At 44.1% G+C, this 24,247-nt stretch overlaps 1 protein-coding gene across 4 annotated transcripts in view; it reads left to right on the top strand.

The window, feature by feature from the left end:
- HIVEP3 (HIVEP zinc finger 3) overlaps nucleotides 1-24,247 on the top strand; it is a 156,307-nt gene that overhangs the window by 110,342 nt on the left and 21,718 nt on the right. For all 4 annotated transcript variants that reach the window (XM_040424312.1, XM_040424314.1, XM_040424311.1 and 1 more), the window contains 2 exons: nucleotides 11,610-11,785; nucleotides 11,898-11,996. In XM_040424312.1, coding sequence (XP_040280246.1) covers nucleotides 11,610-11,785; nucleotides 11,898-11,996 — 275 coding nt within the window. The remainder of the gene's footprint in view (nucleotides 1-11,609; nucleotides 11,786-11,897; nucleotides 11,997-24,247) is intronic.

Genomic DNA, 24,247 nt, shown 5'->3' with positions numbered 1-24,247 from the left:
GCTGCAAAAAAGTGTCACACATCTGGTATCTCCGTATTCAGGAGAAGTTGGGGAATGTGTTTTGGGGTGTCATTTTACATATACCCATGCTGGGTGAGAGAAATATCTTGGCAAAAGACAACTTTTCCCATTTTTTTATACAAAGTTGGCATTTGACCAAGATATTTCTCTCACCCAGCATGGGTATATGTAAAATGACACCCCAAAACATATTCCCCAACTTCTCCTGAGTACGGCGATACCACATGTATGGCACTTTTTTGCAGCCTAGGTGGGCAAAGGGGCCCACATTCCAAAGAGCACCTTTAGGATTTCACAGGTCATTTACCTACTTACCACACATTAGGGCCCCTGGAAAATGCCAGGGCAGTATAACTACCCCACAAGTGACCCCATTTTGGAAAGAAGACACCCCAAGGTATTCCGTGAGGGGCATGGCGAGTTCCTAGAATTTTATATTTTTTGTCACAAGTTAGCGGAAAATGATGATTTTTTATTTATTTATTTTTTCCTTACAAAGTCTCATATTCCACTAACTTGTGACAAAAAAAAAAAACTTCCATGAACTCACTATGCCCATCACGAAATACCTGGGGGTGTCTTCTTTCCAAAATGGGGTCACTTGTGGGGTAGTTATACTGCCCTGGCATTCTAGGGGCCCAAATGTGTGGTAAGAAGTTTGAAATCAAATTCTGTAAAAAATGACCAGTGAAATCCGAAAGGTGCTCTTTGGAATATGGGCCCCTTTGCCCACCTAGGCTGCAAAAAAGTGTCACACATCTGGTATCTCCGTATTCAGGAGAAGTTGGGGAATGTGTTTTGGGGTGTCATTTTACATATACCCATGCTGGGTGAGAGAAATATCTTGGCAAAAGACAACTTTTCCCATTTTTTTATACAAAGTTGGCATTTGACCAAGATATTTCTCTCACCCAGCATGGGTATATGTAAAATGACACCCCAAAACATATTCCCCAACTTCTCCTGAGTACGGCGATACCACATGTGTGGCACTTTTTTGCAGCCTAGGTGGGCAAAGGGGCCCACATTCCAAAGAGCACCTTTCGGATTTCACCGGTCATTTTTTACACATTTTGATTTCAAACTACTTACCACACATTTGGGCCCCTAGAATGCCAGGGCAGTATAACTACCCCACAAGTGACCCCATTTTGGAAAGAAGACACCCCAAGGTATTCGCTGATGGGCATAGTGAGTTCATAGAAGTTTTTATTTTTTGTCACAAGTTAGTGGAATATGAGACTTTGTAAGAAAAAAAAAAAATCATCATTTTCCACTAACTTGTGACAAAAAATAAAAAGTTCTATGAACTCACTATGCCCATCAGCGAATACCTTAGGGTGTCTACTTTCCGAAATGGGGTCATTTGTGGGGTGTTTGTACTGTCTGGGCATTGCAGAACCTCAGGAAACATGACAGGTGCTCAGAAAGTCAGAGCTGCTTCGAAAAGCGGAAATTCACATTTTTGTACCATAGTTTGTAAACGCTATAACTTTTACCCAAACCATTTTTTTTTTTACCCAAACATTTTTTTTTTATCAAAGACATGTAGAACAATAAATTTAGAGAAAAATTTATATATGGATGTTGTTTTTTTTGCAAAATTTTGGAGCTGAAAGTGAAAAATGTCATTTTTTTGCAAAAAAATCATTGAATTTCGATTAATAACAAAAAAAGTAAAAATGTCAGCAGCAATGAAATACCACCAAATGAAAGCTCTATTAGTGAGAAGAAAAGGAGGTAAAATTCATTTGGGTGGTAAGTTGCATGACCGAGCAATAAACCGCTAAAGTTGTGGAGTGCCGATTTGTAAAAAAGGGCCTGCTATGAAAACAGGTTGGTGCTGCTATGGTCAAGGGACTCTTTGAGGCAGTATTGCCGCATGGTGTGAATTAACACCAACACCACAAGGTGACTTTTTGTTTGATTATGACTGCTTGTTTTGTCACTTGCCTAAAGTGTGAATAAAACACTGAACTGTTTGATCCAAAGAACTTGTTGTTGCCTCTATACTGCGTCTGCTAATCCTGACTACCAGAGCGAAACCCCACAATTGGTGGAGGATGCGTGCAAAAGCAGTGAGGCTGGCGTGAACGCCAATTTTTTGGGTTTCTGCATTTTTCAGGCATGTTTGTATGTCGTACATTAAACCAGCTGTATTACAACCAGTGCCCCACGACAAACTGGAGGCTGTTGTGAAGGCCCTCATGGAGACAAACCTGCAGCAATGCGAGGCTAATAAGCAGCAGCAGAAGACTAACCAGTTTCTGCTACAACACGTGATGGCTTTGCAGACAGCAGGAGCAACCCCGAGCGTCCATGATGCCCGGAAAGCAGTCCGTGCCGCGATTCCTCGAAACATACCTGGCGACATTGAAACATACCTGGCGATGTACGAGAAAGTGGCCATTAGGGAAAAGCTACCCCGTGACCAGTAGGCTGAGGTCGTCGCTCTGTTGCTGGCATCCGATTCCCAGCGGGTGTATTTCGACTTGCCGGACGATCAAGCGGCCGACTACCAGAAAGTAAAGGGTGAGATTCTGGCAAGACTGGGGGTGAATGTGTTGGTCTGGGCCCAGCGGGTGCATCAGTGGGGGTTCAACCCGGCTGAGCCTGCAAGAACCCAGTATTATAACTTACTTCACCTCTTGCAAAAATGGCTACAGCCTGACATGCTGAGTCCGACTGCTATGCTGAATCGTATGTTAGCCGATATGTTCTGGAGGGCTTTGCCATACCCTCTCCAGCACTGGATCGGTCAGGTGTCTCCTGGCAATGCCCTTGAGATGGTGGACCTGGTGGAACGCTATGAAGCTACCAGGAATCTAAAGGAGGGTTCTGTCGGGAGGGGGGTCGGCAAACCCTGGAAATCTCCACCCCAGGCCCGGAGATTTGAGCCGATAAAACCCGCCCGGGATGTACCCATGGCAGACCTGGCTCCGATAGTCTTCTGGCGGTGTCAGGAGCCTGGCCATGTAAAGTCTGACTGTCCCCATCGGGTTGAGCCCATGGACACTAGCTATGACTACCGTCAATCGCTATATGCCAGGAGGCTGTGTGCAACAGGTACCCCAGAGTCTCTAGAACATTTGTGCCAGGTGGAAGTGGGAGACACTCCGGCGGAGGCTCTGCTAGACTCAGGGAGTCTGGTGACCCTAGAAAGGGCTACCCTGGTGCGGTCCCCTGAGTATACTGGCCGGAAAGTCGGGGTGATGTTCATCCACGGGGACTTAAAAGACTACCCCACATGGAGGACTTGCTGCCGGGTCCTGAATTGTCAGCCTATTGAACAGTTGGTGGTCCCCAAGGCTTATCACAAGCTTGTTAGATCTAGCCAACCAAAACATTCTCGGCGGTCACCTGGGGCTGCAGAAAACTCTGGATCGTATTCTACAGCGGTTGTACTGGCCCAGCATATTCAAAGAAGTGGAAGAGTTTTGTAAGTCTTGCCCAACCTGCTAGATAACTAGCCTACAGTCACATTTCCGTAGTCCCCTAGTACCTCTCCCAATTATCGAAGTACCGTTTGACCGAATAGCTATGGACCTCATAGGCCCAGTACCGAAGTCCGCCAGAGGGCATCAACACATCTTAGTCATTCTAGACTTTGCCACTCAGTACCCGGAGGCAGTTCCACTGCGACATACCTCGGCCAAACTCATAGCTAAGGAATTAATGGAGATGTTTTCCCGAGTAGGACTACCTAAAGAGGTTCTGACCGACCAGGGGACCCCTTTTATGTCCAAGGTGATGAGGGAACTCTGTAAGTTGCTGCACATAAAACAGCTACGGACATCCGTTTACCATCTGCAAACGGACGGCCTGGTAGAAAGGTTTAACCAAACATTAAAAAATATTTTGAAAAGGAGAAAGATGGGAAGGACTGGGACCTCCTTCTGCCCTATCTCATGTTCACTGTACGAGAGGTACCCCAGGCCTCTACTGGGTTCTCGCCCTTCGAACTGCTATATGGCAGACACCTTCGCGGTCTCTTGGACGTGGCCAAAGAGGCGTTGGAACAGCAACCCACTCCACATAAAAGTGTCATTGAGTGCGTTACCCAGATGCAAGATTGGATAGAGACAGTGTTGCCTCTTGTTAGGGAGCATATGGAGGCAGCTCAGCGAGCCCATAGTTGGGTATATAATCAGCAGGTTCGGGTCCGGATCTTTAACCCAGGTGATCGGGTTTTGGTTGTGGTGCCGACCGTGGACAGTAAGTTCCTGGCTAGGTGGCAGGGGCCCTACGAGGTACTCGAGAAAATTGGAGATGTAAACTAGAAGGTACACCAGCAAGGGCGGCAAAAGCCAGAGCAGGTTTACCATGTGAATTTACTCTGACCGTGGAAAGATAGGGAAACCTGTACAGAAGACAGCCCGCGGCCGAGTTTTCTAGGAGAAGAGGTACTCTGTCTCATGCAAGAGAGGCGGCTGCCACAGTAAAAATTGCTGACAGCCTCTCCTAAACAGACTCAGGAGGCCAGGGAGTTTGTTAGTTGGAACACGGATGTGTTCTCGGACCTCCCTGGACGCACTTCCAAAATCTAGCATGACATTGTCACTGAGCCTCAGGCAAAAGTCCGATTAAAACCATACCGGGTACCCGAGGCTCGGTGACAAGCTATATCGGAGGAGGTGGCGCTAATGTTGCAGCTAAACGTCATTGAGGAGTCAAAAAGTGAGTGGGCCAGTCCTATAGTATTGATACCCAAGCAGGACGGGACGTTGCGGTTTCGTAACGACTTTCGAAAACTTAGGTTTTCCAAATTCGATGCGTATCCCATGCCCCGGGTGGATGAGCTCATCGAGAGGTTAATACAAGCCTGGTATTTTTCTGTTTTGGACCTCACGAAAGGGTACTGGTAGGTGCCCTTAACGGAGGCTGCCAAAGAGAAAACTGCCTTCATCATGCCTGAGGTGCTGTATCAATATAAGGTCTTACCCTTTTGTCTGCATGGCGCCCCCTCCACTTTTCAGCGACTAAAGGACATTGTGCTTCGTCCACATCGTCGGTACGCTTCTGCTTACTTGAACGATATTGTTATCCACAGTACCGACTGAGAAAGTCACTTATACAAAGTGCAGGCTGTAGTGGACTCCCTTCGGAAAGCTGGCCTAACCGCTAAGCCCAAAAAATGTGCGATAGTGTTAGAAGAGACTAAGTACCTGGGGTATGTCATTGGGTGCGGAGTCATTAAACCCCAAGTGAACAAAATAGAGGCAATACAGAATTGGCCCCGACCTGTCACCACTGGGCAAATAAAGTCATTCCTGGGAATGGTGGGCTATTACATGAGGTTTGTTCCCCACTTTGCTACTTTAGCCGCGCCCTTGACAGGACTCTTGAAGGGACACAAGTCAATGATGGTTCGCTGGGATGATCGGCGGAAGAGGCTTTCTCTGCTTTGAAGTCGGCCCTGTGCGGGTCCCCGGTTTTGGTGACACCCGACTTCAAAAGGGAGTTTATAGTACAGACCGATGCCTCCGAAGTAGGCCTCGGTGCTGTACTGTCTCAGGAAGTCAACGGGGAGGAGCATCCCGTTGTCTTCCTCAGCTGTAAGCTCACCCCAGCCGAGACCCGGTATAGTATAGTATAGTGGGCACTAGAATCTCTCCACTATTATTTATTGGCGATAAAATTCCGCCTGGTGACTGACCACTCCCCTCTCAAGTGGATGAGTCAGGCCAAGGACAGAAATGCCCGGGTCACCCGATGGTTTCTCTTCCTACAAAACTTTTACGTTTTCGGTGGAACACAGGGCAGGCCGGTTACAGGGAAACGCGGATGCCCTGTCCCGGGTACACTGTCTGGCGTGTGTTCACCCCCTCAGGATTGAACAAAGAGGAGGAGGGGATGTGACACAGTGAGAGGTTTTGTCTGGGAAAACAGGTATTTTCCTCCAAGCATGTGCCGATCCGGGTTTTGGCAGCACCTGGCTGTCTTTAAATAGGCAGCTGGGCTCAGAAGCGAGGTCTCTGTGTTGGTATCTGGGAGCCTTTTGTCTGGATGAAGGCTTGCTACCTGTTAGGCATGAAAACAGGTTGGTGCTGCTATGGTCAATGACTCTTTGCGGCAGAATTGACGCATTGTGTGAATTAACACCAACACCGCAAGGTGACTTTTTGTTTTTATTATGACTGCTTATTTTATCACTTGCCTAAAGCGTGACTAAAACAGTGAACTGTTTGATCCAAAGAACTTGTTGCCTCTATACTGCGTCCGCTAATCCTGTCTTCCAGAGTGAAACCCCACAGGGCCCATAATGAGTCTTCATCCAATCTGCAAAAAAAATGCGTATCGGATGTGAAAAAAATATAATGTAACGTAGCCTTTCATAGGTCAGTGTAAAGCTTAGGTACAGTGCCGTACTAGCTTGATCAAGTTCATAGAGGATTCCCTCCCCTATAAAATCTATATACCTGAATAGATCATATGGACTTTTAGGGAAGGTGGAGATTTCGTTGTCTCTGGCCATTTCAGTTATTAAATGGTTTGGTCAGTTCTCTGTGTTGACCATAAACTGGTCATAGTCAGCACTCTTAACAGTGCCACCAGTGGATATGCTTGTGGTAGTAGGTGACATAGGGATCCCACGCGTGCAGGAATTTAAATATTTCGGGGGGTTCGGGTTATCAGTCAGATCAGGGACTATATTGCTTTGAATGTTCTTGTTGTACTTGAACGGGTGGAGGGATGAACTAAGTTGCCTTTCTCTGCATTAGGGAAGACAAACTTGAATAAAATGGCACTTATGCCCCAGGTGCTATATATAATACACAGTGTGCCATTTTGGATTCCAAAATGGTTTATGGGGATACATAATGGGGTTTCTGAGGATACATAACATTTTTACAGATTTGGTATTCCGCTTATTAAATTGGGGAAACTGAAGCTTTTTGAGCAGGAGGGGGATTGGCCCTTCCGAAAGCATGTTGTTTTTTTTTTTTTGGCTTCCCAAATTTAGCATTTATGTGGATGGAAGGTTATGGATTTTGAGAAATTGGTATATTATTTGGGGCATGGCACTGCATTATTGGAGATGTTAGAGTCCTTTAAAGAGTATCTGTCAGCAGATTTGCACCTATGACACTGGCTGACCTGTTACATGTGCACTTGGCAGCTGAAGGCATCTGTGTTGGTCCTCTGTTCATATGTGCCTGCATTGCTGAGAGAAATTAACTTTTAATACATGCAAATGAGCCTCTAGGAGAAACAGGGGTGTTGCCCTTACACCTAGAGGCTCAGCTCTCTCTGCAACTGCCACACCCTCTGCACTTTGCCAGGGCATTATCTCTGAATATGACTCAACGTAGGTCACAGTTGTTTTTCATACATTGAGTATATCGGACTCCAAATTAGCTATGGCAGATAGGATTGAGGACTGAAGCTAAGTGCCCAAGATGTTATGAGGATAGGGCGGATCTTAAACATATGTTTTGGGACTGTGTGGCGTTCGTCCATATTTGTCCATATTTGGTTGAGGTACAGGATTTAGTATACATGGTGTATGGGGTGTGTCTGTTGGATTAGTAGAAGCAGAGATAAAAGATTCGGGGAAAAAATATTATATGCGACCAGAAAATTAATAGCCAAGTAGTGGATTGGATACTGCTTGCCCCAACAGGAGTGGAACTCATTGAAGTTTTAAATGGGATTTAATTGAAAATGGAAAAAAAAAGTGATGGAAAAGAAGCTTTACTTTAAAGGGGTTGTCCGGTTCAGAGTTGAACTCGGACATATCCCCATCTTTTCCTACTCAGCCCCTCAGGGCAAAGGCTTTTTTGTTTACATCTTCACACTGCTACCGGTAGGTGGAGGATTCCGCCTAGCAGTGAGCCTGGTGACGTCACCGACACTAATGGACGGCTAAAGCTCTGCCCTAGCCCTAAAGCCCACCCATCAGTGCTGGTGACGTCACCGGGAACACTGCTAGGTGGAAGCCTCCACCTAGCAGTGTGAAGATGTAAACAAAAAAGCCCTTGCCCTGCACGATACAGCCCAAGGCAAGGGAGAGCATTGGAGTATGAAATGGTCCGATGCTCATATCAGAGAGGCCGGAGAGGTGAAAACGAGATATGTCCGGGTTCAGAGCTTTAACTGAAGGTCCCAACTAAATTTGATAAACAGTGGGGGAAGTGTCTGGGGTGCTTGGGATTGGTAACAGGAATCCTTCTGCAGAACTAAGGGATATCAGGAGTCTTTTGAATGGAGAGGTTTTTGGAATCTAATTTGTGTCCACCTGTGGGAGAAGGGGATAGTGGGTGTGGGGTGGTCACACGAGGGGGAGATTTTTGGTGACAAATTTGCTATTCTGATTCTGTATTTTTGCCTTTAAGTATATATGGTATTTTCTTGCTATGTCTGCTTGTATGGGCAGGGGATGGGTATTGCATTGACTTTGAATTTCTGTCTGCTTTTATATTATGAAAATTGCAATAAAGTTATCTAATGTAAAAAAAAAAAAAAAAAGAATAGGTCATATAGACTGGACATATGGTTTCCGTATTGTATACTCTCTCACCATTGTTACATTTGAGAAGTCAAAAATGATTGATAACTGCCTCTGTCTTTTGTCACGAGTGTCCAGCTGTGGAATTGTAGAGCATCGTCTTCTTACAGGCTCCTAAAGCAAATTGTTGTGATAGTTGATAACACCGCAGGTTGTTCGGCGGGCGGCCATATATTTCCCTGGTAGCAGTAGCTACTAGAGAAATGTGGTACTACAAATGAATAGCTAACCAGGTTCATGTTACACATGCTGTATGCTATTGTCCACTGTTAGACATTGCCTAATATTTGTCATAGAGGGTGGTCCCCCCTACTAGACCCCAGTGTCCTTGGTGTGCATCTGCTTTTATCTATTTTTGTATTGTATGTTTTATTCAGACTGACTATATAATAAAGATGTGACTTGGTATTATGATTAGGCCTCCTGCACACAAACGTTTTTTTTTTCCGTTTACGTTCTGATTTTTGCGCACCGTATACGGAACCATTCATTTCAATGGATCCGCAAAAAAAAACGGAAGGTACTCCGTATGCCTTCCATTTCCGTTCCGTTCAAACATAGAACATGTCCTATTATTGCCCGCAAATAACGATCCGTGGCTCCATTCAGGTCAGTGGGTCCGCAAAAAAAAAAACGTAATGCATACGGAATGCATCCGTATGTCTTCCGTATCCGTTCCATTTTTGCAGAACCATCTATTGAAAATTTTATGCCCAGCCCAATTTTTTTCTGTACTTACTGTTTAAACATTATTGTATGCTTCCATTTCCGTTTACAATCCGCAAAAAACAGATCACAAACGGAACGGCGGAACGGAAGCGGAAACACTACTGAAACAAAAAAACGGATCCGTGAAAAACGGACCACAAAATACTGAAAAAGCCATACGGTCGTGTGCAAGAGGCCTTACTTTGTGCATTTTATTGGTATTTTTGCTCGGTAATATATTACCACTTTCAGGCAGTAACTACGTGTATATCAGCATGGCAGTATTTTTGGGCATCTCTCTAATCCTACCCCTTTCTTTACTGACCCCTCTCGTTGTTGCTTTCACTAATATTACATTGTTACATTTGTACATGCTTGCTTTCTTTCTTCAATACCCTTTATTTTTCCTGAACATTTTGGCCTTGCTTTTGTTGTGCCCTCCTCTATGTCTCTTAGATTCTCTCCATGTCCTCTACTCTCTCCATATATCATGTGTCTCTTATTACATCCCTCCTCTCTTGTCCCTTATCTGTTCTTGACCTCTCCTTTATTCTTACTGATCCATCTCTCTTGCATGTTCCTACCCACTTGCTGTTTCTTAACTCACTAAAAACATTAACACTTGACATGCATTAATGTAGTTGTAAATGAGTCAGTGTTTTCCCACTTGCTGTAGTTTACCATTGTATTCTAGAAATCCATTGCTTGTATCTTTCAGAAAATTGCTCTTATAAGATGAATAAGATCTGTAACCTAAAAGTTTGCAGTTTAGATGTAACTTCTATACAGGGTGAGACAAAAGTCTGGACACACCCTTTAAACGTGTGTAATTTGTAATGTGTGAAAGTATAAATTGGGATGGAGGCTGCATTATTTGTGTCTTCGGTGTCATTTGGAATATGCTACAACATAGAAACACACTGGAGGTGTCAGTTTCGACCTATCTTTACCTGGTTATCAGTTAAGCAAGGTCAGATTTTCCTAAAGTGACATGTTCTATCATGCCCACCAGTCTGTAGGATGCACATGCTTATACGCTTAATCCAGCCATACGTTTAATCCAGCTGAAGAACTGGAGGTGATACTTCTTCACAGCCCTGTAGAATTCACCATTTTAGAGTTTCTGAGTAAATTCTAGCCAAGAATCATATATCACATGATATATCACATGTTTCTTGTAAACCAGACAACTGCCATCAATACACGGATAAATCTCCCACTTCCCTTCATACAGTATATTATAAAACTGCTCAAAACCACCACTAGGGGGAGCACAGTTACGATTTATATAAATGGAAACTGTAAATAATCTCTTTGCACTGAGCTCCCCTAGTGGTGGCTGTTGGAAATTCCAGTGAATTTATGTCAGGAACATGAGAAGCAGTTTAGCTGTAGCCCCCCTCCCCCTGGGCCACATAGCAGTCTTGTGGTGGCTCCCTTGTAGGTATGCCACGGCTGTGCAGACACTGAGATTGTCCTTTTCTTGTGTTTTACAGTACCAGCAGTGTGGATGAGGTTTTCAGAAATTTTTATTGGAAATTTTGCTGTGGAAATGTCCACCCTGTGTGGCCGTATCCAAAATGGGTTGTCCAGGATTACAAATATTCTGGCTGCTTTCTCCCCAAACCAGCTCTACACATCTCCAGCTGGATGTGTCATTGCTGCTCAGCCCCTTTCACTTCAGTATAGCTGATATACAATACGAGACAACCCATGGAAAGGTATGGTGCTGTTCTGGGAAGAAAACAGCCATACTCTTCTTATGCTGAACATCCCATTGAGGCCTCATGCACACGACCGTTGTTGTGTTCTGTTCCGCAAAATGGGTTCCATTGTTCCGTGATCCGTTTCCGTTTTTGTTTTCGTGTGTCTTCCTTTATTTTGGAGGATCACCAGACATGAAGGAAAGTTAAAAAAAAGTCTAAGTCAAGTTTGCCATGCAAATGATAGGAAAAAAACCGACGAGGACGCGCGGACACGGATGACAATCTTGTGTGCCTTGAAAGTCAATGGGTCCGCAGAAAATCACGAAAAACGGACACGGAATAAAACAACAGTCGTGTGCATGAGGCCTTAAACTAGCAGGGATTGCTGTGAGATTTCTTCTCTGGAGCCTCTGGAATTGTGAATTCTTCTGTAGACTTTAATACAATCTGTAACTCAGGACCAGTTTGAGATACTGCAAAGCCTTTATTCAACTTTTTATGTAGATGACTTCTAGATATATGTAAGCTAAAATGGCATATGAAAGTGGACAGAGGACTTCACTTTATTAAATCCAGTACTCAGGTGTATTTTGTGTAATGTTTTTTAAGTGTCAGAGTTGACAGTTCATATTCTATTTTTTTCAACTCAATTTCCATTTCTCTAGGTACAAATCAAATGAGGAGTATGTTTATGTGCGAGGCCGCGGCCGGGGAAAGTATGTGTGTGAGGAGTGTGGGATTCGTTGCAAGAAACCAAGCATGTTAAAGAAGCATATTCGCACACACACAGATCACCGGCCATATGTGTGCAAGCACTGCAATTTTGCCTTCAAAACCAAAGGTGACTTTCTTTCCTGCTAAAATTGCTAAGGAATCTGTCCTTATAGCCATTATCAGCTGCTTTCACCAGCCTCAGAACTGCACAACATCAAGAATTTTTTTCTATTTTTCAGGGAATTTAACTAAACACATGAAATCCAAAGCACACAGCAAAAAGTGCCAGGAACTAGGTTTAGTGCCACCGTCTTTTGCTGACCTGGATGCAGAGGAAGGTAATGTATTTTATTTAACTTAAGGGCTCATGCACACAAAAGCAATATACAGGCACCAGAGTGCTTCCGTGGCATCTCGGTCCGTGCCTCCGCCCCGCAAAAAAATAGAGCATGCTCTATTTTTTTACGGTGCAGATGGATCGCGGACCCATTCAAGTTGAATGGGTCTGCATCCGTCAGAGCCTTTTAACCACTTAGATGCCGTGATCAATAGCGCCTGCAGCATCTGAGCGGTATACAGAGGGAATAGGCTCACACTGTCTCCCATCAGCATCCCGCAAATAAGATTGTGGGAAGCCGTTGTCTCTGCGTGGCAGTCTGAAGCCTTGTGAAGGCTCCAGCACTGTCTGCAGTGTATCCTAGCAAGCATGCCTCTCTGGCGCAGCCTGGTGGTGACTGTATAGCTCTGACAGTATAATTCTCTTGTACTACATATTGCTTATTAAAGTCCTCTTGAGGGATTGTTAAATGGTTACAAAACAAAGTAAAAAAAAGTTTTATTAAATCAAATTTCCAAGTTAAAAATACACCTTTTTTCCATTGGAAAAAAAAATGCTTTTCAATGAAAATATTGCAAAAATCGAATTCCCTCCACATATTTTGTAGCGCTGCATCAGTAATAACCACATTACACATTTATCATGAAACTTATCCCACATGGTGAGCGCCGTAAAAACAACACCAAAAAAGGCGATGCCAGAATCGCTTCTTTTTGCTTATTCGCCACAAAAAAACTGAATAAAAAGTGTTAAAAAAGTTTTATGTACCCCAAAATGATACCATAGAAAGAAAAATAAAAAGGTTATGGGTCTTGGGATGCGACAATGCAAGAACATTTTCTTACTTAAAAAAGGTGGTTTTATTGTGCAGAAGTAGTAAAGCCAAAAAAAAAAAACCTGATCACGGCATCTGAGCGCATGAAAACCCAGAAGCGTGCGCTTCCAGGTGTGCACCGGCTCCTCCCTGTGGAGATCGGAATAGCCGGAGCTTGTTAGCAGCAGCCCCTGTCCTCCTGTGTGACAGGAGGCTGCTGCATAGTATGGGAACTATAAAAAAGTGTAAAAAATAAAAAAAAAACATAAAAACTGCACAAAAATAAATCAAAATTCCCCAGCATTCCTTCCACTCTTTCTCTTGGTCCTATTTCGTCTCACACTTAAAAGTAAAACATTTTTGAGAAATCCTCTCACTCAGCTCAGCTCAGTTATGTTCTTCCTCCTCACTGTCCTGTGTTTGGCTGTAAAGTTGTGTTCACATGGCACAGTTTTCATCTAGAGTCTGTGTATTTTTCTGCAGAAAAATCTGCAGAAAAACTAGGGGGGAGGGGAATTTATCTTTAGGGGATTATTTGAAGTCAGTTTTGCTTGAGTCTGCGTTGGTGTACTTTATGTCACATGTTTGATGAATTTGTCTTATCCTTAGACTTAACACTTTTGTCTAGAAAATCTACTCCAGTTTTCCTACTCCATCCTCTTACTAGAGTGAGATTGCTACTTTTTTTTTTTTGTGCCTTATTAAAAAAATGTTAACAATAAATCGAGTGAAACTCATTAAGGCTACTTTCACACTCGCGTTTGGTGCGGATCCGTCATGGATCTGCACAGACGGATCCATTCAGATGATACAACCGTCTGCATCCGTTCAGAACGGATCCGTTTGTATTATCTTTAACATAGCCAAGGCGGATCAGTCTTGAACACCATTGAAAGTCAATGGAGGACGGATCCGTTTTCTATTGTGCCAGATTATGTCATAGAAAACGGATGCGTCCCCTTTGACTTACATTGTGTGTCAGAACGGATCCGTTTGGCTCCGTTTCGTCTAACGTCTATGTGTATTCTGCCCCCTATTGATTCCCATTGGGAATCTGTGCCATAGAACGGACATGTGAACCACTGAATGGGGCTAAATCTGTTTGTGGATCCATTGCAATTCCAGGGCAGAAATCCGAGGGACAGTCACAGATGATTTTTCCAATGGAGAAATATATGAGTCTGTATGAACACGCATCTGGCTTGAGCAACAGCCTTGCTGTCGTGCCTTGTCTGCAGTGGGATAAAGTGGTTGTCCAAGTTAAATAAAAACTGTGGTAGCCGTTGTATGTAGTCAAAAATAACAACAGAAGCAATATTTACCATATTTTAATATTTACCATATTTAATATTTTTTTTCTCCTGCTGCCTCCAGTACTCCAGTCCCACCGCCAGCATTATCTTCCTGTCTGCAGCGCCAGGTTCCATGCACACAGGTTACAGTGCAGCCAATATATTTAGATGCTTTTTTAGGTTTACAGTTTTTATTTAACTCGGACAACCCCTTTAAAGGTGTTTTCCGAAATATTTTAACGTAATATGTGATTGGTGGGGGTAGGGTTGTATCAATACCAAAATTTTGATTCGGTTTCGATACTATAAAAAAGTATTGCAATACTCGATACCATGCAAAAAAAAAAGCTGCGTGTATTCTGCATTTTATGGAACGTCCGGCCCATAAGAGAACAATCCTATACCATTTTTTTGGGGGAACAAGGTGGCTAAAAATGGCGAATCGCGCGTTTTTTCTTTCTTTTCTTTTTTTTTTACGACGTTCACCACATAGGAGATATTTTTTAATAGTTTGGACTTTTTGGACATTGCGATTTGTAATATGTTTATTTATTTATTGTTTAAATATTTTATATGTAAAATTGGGAAAGGAGGTGATTTATACCTAATGTTTTTTTTACTTTTTTTTTTTTAACTTTTTATTTACTAAGTATTAGCCCCCTTAGGGGCTAGAAGGCTAGAACCCTTGTCCTATTCCACCTAATAGAGCTCTATTAGGGTGAATAGGATCCCACACTCTCCCTACTGCCCTGTGCATAGTGCACATGGCAGTAGGGAACTTACCATGGCAGCCAGGGCTTCATGGTAACCGATCGGAGTCCCAGGGTTACACTGCTGGGGCTCCGATCAGAAGCTGCCACTGCACCACCAATGAGGAGGAGGGGAGGGGACCCTGTGGCCACTGCCACCAATGACTTTAATACTGGGGTTGGGGGGGCAGAGGGTGCACTGCGCCACCAATCACCAATGTTTTGAATACTGGGGGGGGGGGGGGGCGCACTGCACCACCAATGAAGATATATCGCCCATTAATTCAAATACAGGAGGCAGGTAGCACAATGAGAAGGAGGAGAGGGGACCCTGTGGCCACTGCCACCAATGAGTTTAATACTGGGGTTGGGAAGGGGCTTCGGAAAACCAAAGCACGATACTATTCCCAAGGGAATAAAGCGGGGAAACTTTTGGCGGAACGAACAAAAGGTAAATACATTACCTCCTACATCCTAAAACACAAGCTAAACTGTATTCCCCACTGGATATAGCAGAGGGCTTCCAGACATATTATCATGAATTATATAATTTAAGGGATTCAATACCTTCTTCCCCAAACTTAGCGAACACGATGAGTACTTATCTCAGTTCCCTAAATCTACCTACTCTAACAAACACACAACTCCAAACCCTTAAAGGGTAATTTGCATATTTTAAAAATAGCTTTTTATCAAATTCTACGGAACCAAAATGATTATTTAACTTATGTATGCAGAGCTCGCAGTATAGGGATTATTAGTAAACAAAAAAAGAAAAACGGTTTAGTGGGCTGACAGAAGCCCTTTAATACCCCAATAACATCTGAAGAGGTTGAGAAAGTAATATCATCCTTGCCCCAGGATAAGGCTCCCGGCCCGGACGGTTTTGCAAGCCATTATTATAAAAAAGTTCCCACATATCTTAAGCCCCTTCCTACGGGACTTCTGTCAATCTGCCCTATCATCTGGAAGTTTCCCTAAAGAAAACTTACAAGCTATTATTATTACTTTACCTAAACCAGGTAAGACATCTGATAGACCTCAGAACTTCAGGCCCATATCTTTATTGAATCAGGATATAAAAATTTATGCCAAACTTTTAGCTCTTAGGTTAACTACAATACTCCCTTCCTTAATTCATAATGACCAGACAGGTTTTGTCTCGACTCGCCAGTCCTATTTCAACACAAGGAGAATGCTGGGCATATTCCATCAAGTCAGGCAACAGAAAAGCCACCTATTGGTTCTGACCTTGGATGCCGAGAAGGCATTTGACCGAATTAGATGGTCATTTGCCTTCTCGGTGCTCTCGGTTATGGGATTCAGTGGCCCCATCATGTCTGCAATTGAGGCCCTATATAGCAACCCCACGGCTAATGTTTATGTCAATGGGGCCTTGTCAAGGACATTTGGTTTAACCAATGGCACCAGACAAGGCTGTCCGCTGTCCCCTCTGATCTTCATTATAGCCATGGAACCATTAGCTCAAGCTATCAGATTAGATCCCTTAATCTCGGGGGTTAAGATTGGAGGGCAGGATCATGTAATTTCGCTTTACGCAGATGACGTTTTACTGTCACTATCAAACCCGGAACCAAATAGAACTATATGGCAGCATTTCATATTATCACCTTAATTCCTCCAAAACACAAGCATTGCCGATTCACGTCCCGGAAATTCTGATAAAGTCTTTTAAGGAACAATGGGACTTTGACTGGTGCACTGACAGCATCAAATACCTGGGTACTAACATGACCCCTTCAATGTCAAAATTATATAGTCTTAACTACGAATCCCTGATAACAGAGGTGGGTAAAGATCTGGAAGACTTCCATAAACATGAAACTTCATGGTTAGGCAGGATTGCAGCCTTTAAAATGTTTATTCTCCCTTGTTTCTTATTTCTATACCGCACGGTCCCAATCCTGTTGCCAAAAAGGTTTTTTAGTAAGGTGCAACTTATACTGTCCAAATATATTTTGCGAAATAAGAAGCCGAGGGTGGCTAGTAAAATCATTCAAAGACCCCGAGCAATGGGAGGTCTGGCAGTTCCAGACATGAAACTGTACTATCTCGCCACGTTAGTATCTATGCTCAGAAATTGGAAGAAAGAAAAATTGGGGATTCCCTGGGTTCAAGTGGAACAAGCGCAGGCAGCGCCTTTTACCTTGCCAAACTTAATACTTCTACCTTTCTGGAATATTCAGACCCCTAAAAACTTGAATCCAATAATATTGACATCTGTCATGGCATGGAAACTATTTAATAGCATAAATAATGAGGGGTGCAAGCCAACTTTGGTCTCATTGCCATTTTCTCTTATTAGAGCCTCCCGCACGCAGATCTCTGTAAATGGAACCTAGAGAATAAAAGTACTATAGAATGGTTATATGAAAATGGGACGCTGAAATCCTTCCAATCCTTGCAGGAGCAACTGCTGCTACCCAAGTCAGATTTTTTAAAATATCTACAAATTCGGCACTTGTTACTAACACTAAGCCCTTCAAATTTGAGCTACACTCAAATAGGTAGCTCACTCAAATAGGTAAGATAACCGAAAGAGAGTGGCAGAAAACAATCAAAATGATCCACTCTCACTTACACTGTTCTACTCACGTGGAATCGGCTTTAAAAACTATTCTACACTGGTATTATACTCCCGAAAGGTTGCAACATATGTACGTGGGAGTGTCGGGGGAATGTTGGAGGGGCTGTGGAGGTGGGGGTACACTTCTTCACATCCTTTGGCAGTGCCCATTGATTACAAGGTACTGGAAAGGATGTGAGGAATTGTTGACCCTATTGCTCCCGCAGAGGTTTGGGTGGACACCGCAACTTGCCCTACTTTTGATTGGAGTGACGGATTTCCCTGTGGAAAACAGAAAACTGGTATACGTTCTCTGTGTCCTGGCCAAATTGCTGTTATTGCAGAGGTGGAAGTCTCGAGATGTACCGCAATTGAGAGATCTGGTATCAGCTATCAATACCACCTATGCTTATGAAAGAATAATAGCACTAGGGAATGGTTCCTACCAAAAATTTACAAAACAGTGGCAAGCTTGGATAGCATCTCCACATTGTAAAATGGGGTAAAAGGAAAGTGGGAAGAACTTATGTGATTTGATTTGTCCTTTAAATAGGTACATACATATGTGCGCGTTGGATTACCAATAAACAAATATGCGGGAATAGGTCTATCATTGTTAAGTGGGAGGGGGTGGTTAATTAATTGACATGCTTTTCAGAGAGATAAGGCTTTATTCTTGGAAGCATTAGTAAATATGCACCAGACATGGATGATGTCCATAGGATTCAGTGAAATTATTATGTGACAATGGTTATGTTATTGTATTGTTAGTTGTTATAAATAACTCGACTGACAAAAATAAGATTGTAATGCACCTTTATTGTGATTTATATTACTTTGAAATGCCAATAAAAACGATTGAAACAAAAAAATACTGGGGTTGGGGGGGAGGGCACACTGCGCCACCAATGTTTTTAATACTGGGGTTGGGGCACCTGAGGGGTTTACTGCCGTGGATTGCAGCTACCTCCCATAGAGGTCAGGTGCCGGCTATATGATTCTGCAGCCAGTACCCGTCTCCTGTATTTGAATTAAAGGGAACCTGTCACCTGGATTTTGGGTATAGAGCTGAGGACATGGGTTGCTAGATGGCCGCTAGCACATCCGCAATACCCAGTCCCCATAGCTCTGTGTGCTTTTATTGTGTAAAAATAACGATTTTATACATATGCAAATTAACCTGAGACTAGTCACAGCTTGAAAATATGACTCTTCTCTGGTCACACAAGTAAGATATCACTCTTTTATGTTAATTTGCATAAAAGGCGGGAAGTACAAAAATGCATAATACTTATTGAATTCGTCTGCAAATGAAATTAAAAGTGTAATTTATATGTTTAGGGTAACACAATGAACATTTAGAAACGCTCAGTGAGGGTAGCATAGTAGAGGTGACAGGTTCCCTTTAATGAGTGAGTTAACTTCATTGGTGGCTCAGTGGCCTCAGCCCCTCCTCTACTCTTACCCTCTCTCCTCTCACTGGCGGCACAGGGGGAGGGAGAGACTGCTTCCTTCTCCCCTGTGCTGCTGAGGGAACATGGCGTGCGCTGATAGCAGCGTGCTCCATTTTCTCTGATACTAGGCTGCGCTACCTAGTATCGGTAAATGGCAAATCCCGGTATAGAACCGATACCAGGACAAAAGTATCGATTGGGTATCGATAATTTGATACCTGAGACAACCCTAGGTGGGGGTCTGTTTTAGAAGACACTTGCTCTTGCAGTGGCGCCCCAGCTTTCTCTCAGTTCACCAAGCACAGCACAGTACATAGTATAGCGACCATGCTTGGTATCGTAGCTCAGCCCCATTCACTTCAATGTGGCTGAGCTTTGTGTAGGTCATGTGATAGATGGACGTGACGTAACATGGACTAGGCAAAGCTGCGAGAACGCTACAGCACTACTGTGAGCGCTGGTGCCTTCTCAAACAGCTGATCAGCAGGGTTGCAGGGTGTCGGACCCCCACCGATCAGATACTGATGACCTACAGATGACCTTCAGATCAGACTCCCATCAGACCCCCCAGTCTCAGATCAGACCCCCAGCCTCAGACCAGACTCTCCCAAGCCTTAGATCAGACCCCCAACCTCAGATCACACCCCCATCAAACCCTCCCTAGCCCCTGACCCCCAGCCTCAGATCACCCCCCCCCCAGCTTCAGATCAGACCCCCATCAGACCCTCCCAAACCTCAGATCAGCCCCCATCAGAACCCCCAACTTCAGATCAGACCCCCAATAGGCCCCCCAGGCTCAGATCACCCCCCCCCCCCCATCAGACCCTCCCCATCATCCATTAGCCTTAGTGTGATGTGATCCAAAGATAAGAAACAACAGCGGCACTCACCAATTGCAGTAGTGGTAAACTTCTTTATTCGCACAATCGAAGTAAGTTACACGGACTAGGGCGGACATACATCGTTGAGCTACTGAGTGATCAGCTGGCGACGGCCATTTTGCGCACTTGTGCTTCTTCTGGCCTCTGACCTCATCGCGCTTGCTCTGTGCTCCTTTTAATGCGTCCATGTTGCCTAGGCAACTCAGGACGCTAAAGATATCCTCATCCCAACCAGGACGAGAGGGGTAAGAACAAACTATTCCCTGACACTAGCAATGCACCTCATCTATGGCATAGACCTCTAGCTATTATAGAAAGACACTTAAATCGTTTTGATCATTTAATCCTAAAGGGCCCATAGCGGCAGTACGGATGATCCACTCCGCCTCCTTCTGAAGGAGGAGGCGGTGTCTATCTCCACCTAGGGCTGGAATTGGAATGTGTTCGAGAGCTGCAAATTTTAGACACTTGGTATTTCTGTCATGCCTACTCCAGCGTCGGATCTGTGCCCAGCACCCCCCTTCTTACCTTCCACAGTGCCATCTGGTACTAAAAGGTACATAGGGACAGGTTAGGGAAAGGTTAGGTTAGGCAAGGATATTCAGGGAAAGTTTAGGTAAAAAAAAAAAAAGTTTTAACTGTTGCATCACCCTGATCGGGTGTCTGTGGTCCACAGCACAGCTGTGTGACCCTAAACCCCCCAGGGGTGCTGCAGCTTGCCACCCTGCCCACCCCTCACCCCTACACAAATTTTTTGGGGCGCAAGCGGTTTATTTTTTTTTGCGTACGCTGACTGTGGCCGGCACTCTTAGCGCATCGCCCATCCCACAACTGATCAGCTTCGGGCGGCTGATCAGCGAGTTTGAATCTTTTTTTTTTTTTTTGCCTTTTTTGGGGTTTTCTCTTTTTTTTTTTCTGTTAGGTTTAGGGCAAAGTCCACGAACACCCGTGCCCCCAAACACACGCACACTAAATAAAGTTTTCCACGCACACACACACACTCCCCTATGGTCCCGCCGGATGTTCTCGGCCGAGGAGGCCTACGCCCAGCTTGCCTCCGACTCCGAGAGCCCCAGTGAGGACGATGTCATCTGCGTCCTCCTCATCATCCAGCGATGATGAGCCCCCAAGGCCGCCAGGAGGAGCAAGAGGATCGCCATGCCAGGGACCCTGTGGCCCACACTAGTACGAGCAGCTCTGGGGCTCGTACTAGTTTTCCGGCCCACCAGATAATTCCACCTGAGCCCCCTACCGGTGAAATTGCATGGTGTACCCCAGAGGATTTTGAGCCTGTGTTTCCTAATTTTGTTGGCCAACCAGGAATCCAGATTCCCACAGTGGGCTTCACTGAATATGACTATTTTAGTCTTTTTTTTCAGTGACCACTTTGTGAATCTGATGGTGGAGCAAACAAACTTGTACGCCCAACAGTCCATTGCTCAACACCTGGGCTCCTTTTTGGCTAGGGCCGGTGGCTGGACTCCGGTCAGTGCAGCCGAGATGAGGACGTTTTGGGGCCTCGTGCTGCACATGGGCCTAGTCAAGAAACTCAGTGTCAGGCATTACTAGAGTGGGGACGTCCTCTACCAGACCCCACTTTACAGTACAGCCATGACACGTTCCCGTTTTGAGGCCATTCGGAAATGCCTGCATTAGGCAGATAATGCAGCATGTCCCCCCCCAAGGTGATCCTGCCTATGACCGCCTGTACAAAATCAGGCCGGTCATCAATCACTTTGGGACCAAATTTTTGGAGGCCTATGTACCTGGAAGGGAGGTCGCGGTTGATGAGTCTCTCATTGTTTTCAAGGGGAGACTCATTTTCCGCCAGTATATTCCCTCTAAGCGGGCGAGGTATGGCGTGAAGCTGTACAAACTTTGTGAGAGTACCTTAGGGTACACTTACAAGTTTCGTGTGTACAAGGGGCGAGATTCCCGTATTGAACCCCCAGAATGTCCCGCCACTCTGGGTGTTAGCGGGAAACTTGTGTGGGACCTTATGCACCCACTGCTAGATAAGGGTTACCACCTGTACGTGGATAACTTTTATACTAGTATCCCCTTGTTCCAGTCCCTCGCCGCCAGATCCACGTCCGCTTGTGGGACCGTGCGGAAAAATCAGCACGACCTCCCTACCCACCCCCTCCAGGTACCTATCCCCAGGGGTGAGATCCGTGCCCTTACCAGTGGAAACCTGTTTCTGGTCAGATATAAGGACAAGAGGGATGTCCTTGTACTGTCCACAATTCACGGTAACGGCATCACCCCTGTCCCTGTGCAAGGTACCGCGGCAACGGTCCTCAAGCCCGATTGTATCGTCGACTACAATCGGTATATAGGAGGAGTTGATCTCTCTGATCAAGTCCTCAAGCCATATAACGCCATGCGCAAAACCCGGGCATGGTACAAAAAAGTTGCGGTCTACTTGGTACAGGTTGCCTTTAACAACTCTTTTGTACTGTCCCAGAGCGCTGGCAACACAGGGAAATTCCTCCAGTTCTAGGAGGCAGTCCTCAAGGCCCTGATCTTTTCTGACTGGGAAAGAGCAGGCTGAAGTACCTCGGGAACTGGAGGCGCCCGGATCGTCCCTGGCCAACACTTTCCAGGTGTGGTCCCCCATACAGGAAAGAAGGGACGGACCCAAAAAAGGTGCAGAGTGTGTCACAGGAGGGGGATACGGAAGGACACCACCACTCAGTGTGACACGTGCCCCGATCATCCGGGCCTCTGCATTATTGGTTGCTTCAGGAAGTACCACACTTCCATGGAGTACTAAATTTAGAATCCCCTTCCCCAATTTTAATTCCATTTAGCCACTGACAATCGAAAAAAAAACTATGGTTCTCAGACTTGAGACACTAAAACAAAAAAACTAAACAAAAAAAAACTGACTCTTAGACTATGGAGATACTAAAATGTTTTTTTTTGTTTAAAAAAGGATAATATAGTATAAATTTAAAAAGTAGACATATTAGGTATCGCCGCGTCCGTAAGAATCTGCTCTATAAAAATACCCCATGACCTAACCCCTCAGATGAACACGGTCAAAAAACTAAAATAAAAACCGTGCCAAAACAGCTATTTTTTGGCAAATTTTCCATTTTAATCAGTTTTTTACAGTAACAAAGCAAGGGTTAACAGCCAAACAAAACTTAATATTTATTACCCTGATTCTGCAGTTTACAGAAACACCCCATATGTGGTCGTAAACTGCTGTATGACCAAACAGCAGGGCGCAGAAGGAAAGGAACGCCATATTGTTTCTGGAAGGCAGATTTTGATGGCCTTTTTTTTTGGCACCATGTCCCATTTGAAGAACCCCTGATGCACCCCTAGAGTAGAAACTCCATAAAAGTGACCACATCTAAGAAACTACACCCCTCAAGGTATTCAAAACAGATTTTACTAACTTTATTAACCCTTTAGGTGTTCCTCAACAGTTAATGGCAAATGGAGATGAAATTTCAGAATTTCTATTTTTGGTAACCTTGCCTCACAAAAATATAGAGCAACCAAAAATCATATGTACCCTAAAAATAGTCCCAATAAAACTGCCACCTTATCCCGTAGTTTCCAAAATGGTCACTTTTATGGAGTTTCTACTCTAGGGGTGCATCAGGGGGGAAATCTGCCTTCCAAAAACCACACGGCGCTCCTTTCCCTCTACGCCCTACCGTGTGCCTGTACAGTAGTTTGCGACCACATATGGGGTGTTTCTGGAAACTACAGAATCAGGGCAATAAATTTTGAGTTTTGTTTGGCTGTTAACCTTTGCTTTGTTACTGGAAAAAATGGATTCAAATGGAAAATTTGCCCAAAAATTGAAATTCTTAAATTTCATCTCCATTTGCCAATAACTCTTGTGCAACACCTAAAGGGTAAACGAGGGGTGTAATTTCTAGAATGGGGTAATTTTTGGGTGGTTTCTATTATGTAAGCCTCACAAAGTGACTTCAGACCTGAACTGGTCCTTAAAATATGGGTTTTTGAAAGATTTGCTTTTAAAATTCAAAGCCTTGTAACATCCCCAAAAAATAAAATGGCATTCCCAAAATGATCCAAACATGAAATAGACATATGGGGAATGTAAAGTAATAACTATTTTTGGAGGTATTACTATGTATTATAGAAGTAGAGAAATTGAAACTTGGAAATTTGCAAATTGTTCCAAATTTTTGGTAAATTTTGGTATTTTTTTATAAATAAAAATGAATTTTTTTTTACTCCATTTTACCAGTGTCATGAAGAAATATGTGATGAAAAAACAATCTCAGAATGGCCTGGACAAGTAAAAGCGTTTTAAAGTTATTCACACATAAAGTGACACTGGTCAGATTTGCAAAAAATGGCCTGGTCCTTAAGTTGAAAATGAGCCTGGTCCATAAGGGGTTAAGTGTGCTGACTCTAAAAATCAAGAACAGGATGGACAGACAAAATTCCTGCATTTAACATGTTTTGGAGTCCCAGTAAATTCA

The sequence above is a fragment of the Bufo bufo genome, chromosome 3 (genome assembly GCF_905171765.1).
Source record: "Bufo bufo chromosome 3, aBufBuf1.1, whole genome shotgun sequence".
NCBI classification, from domain to species: domain Eukaryota; kingdom Metazoa; phylum Chordata; class Amphibia; order Anura; family Bufonidae; genus Bufo; species Bufo bufo.
This window is presented reverse-complemented; position numbering and strand designations above follow the sequence as displayed.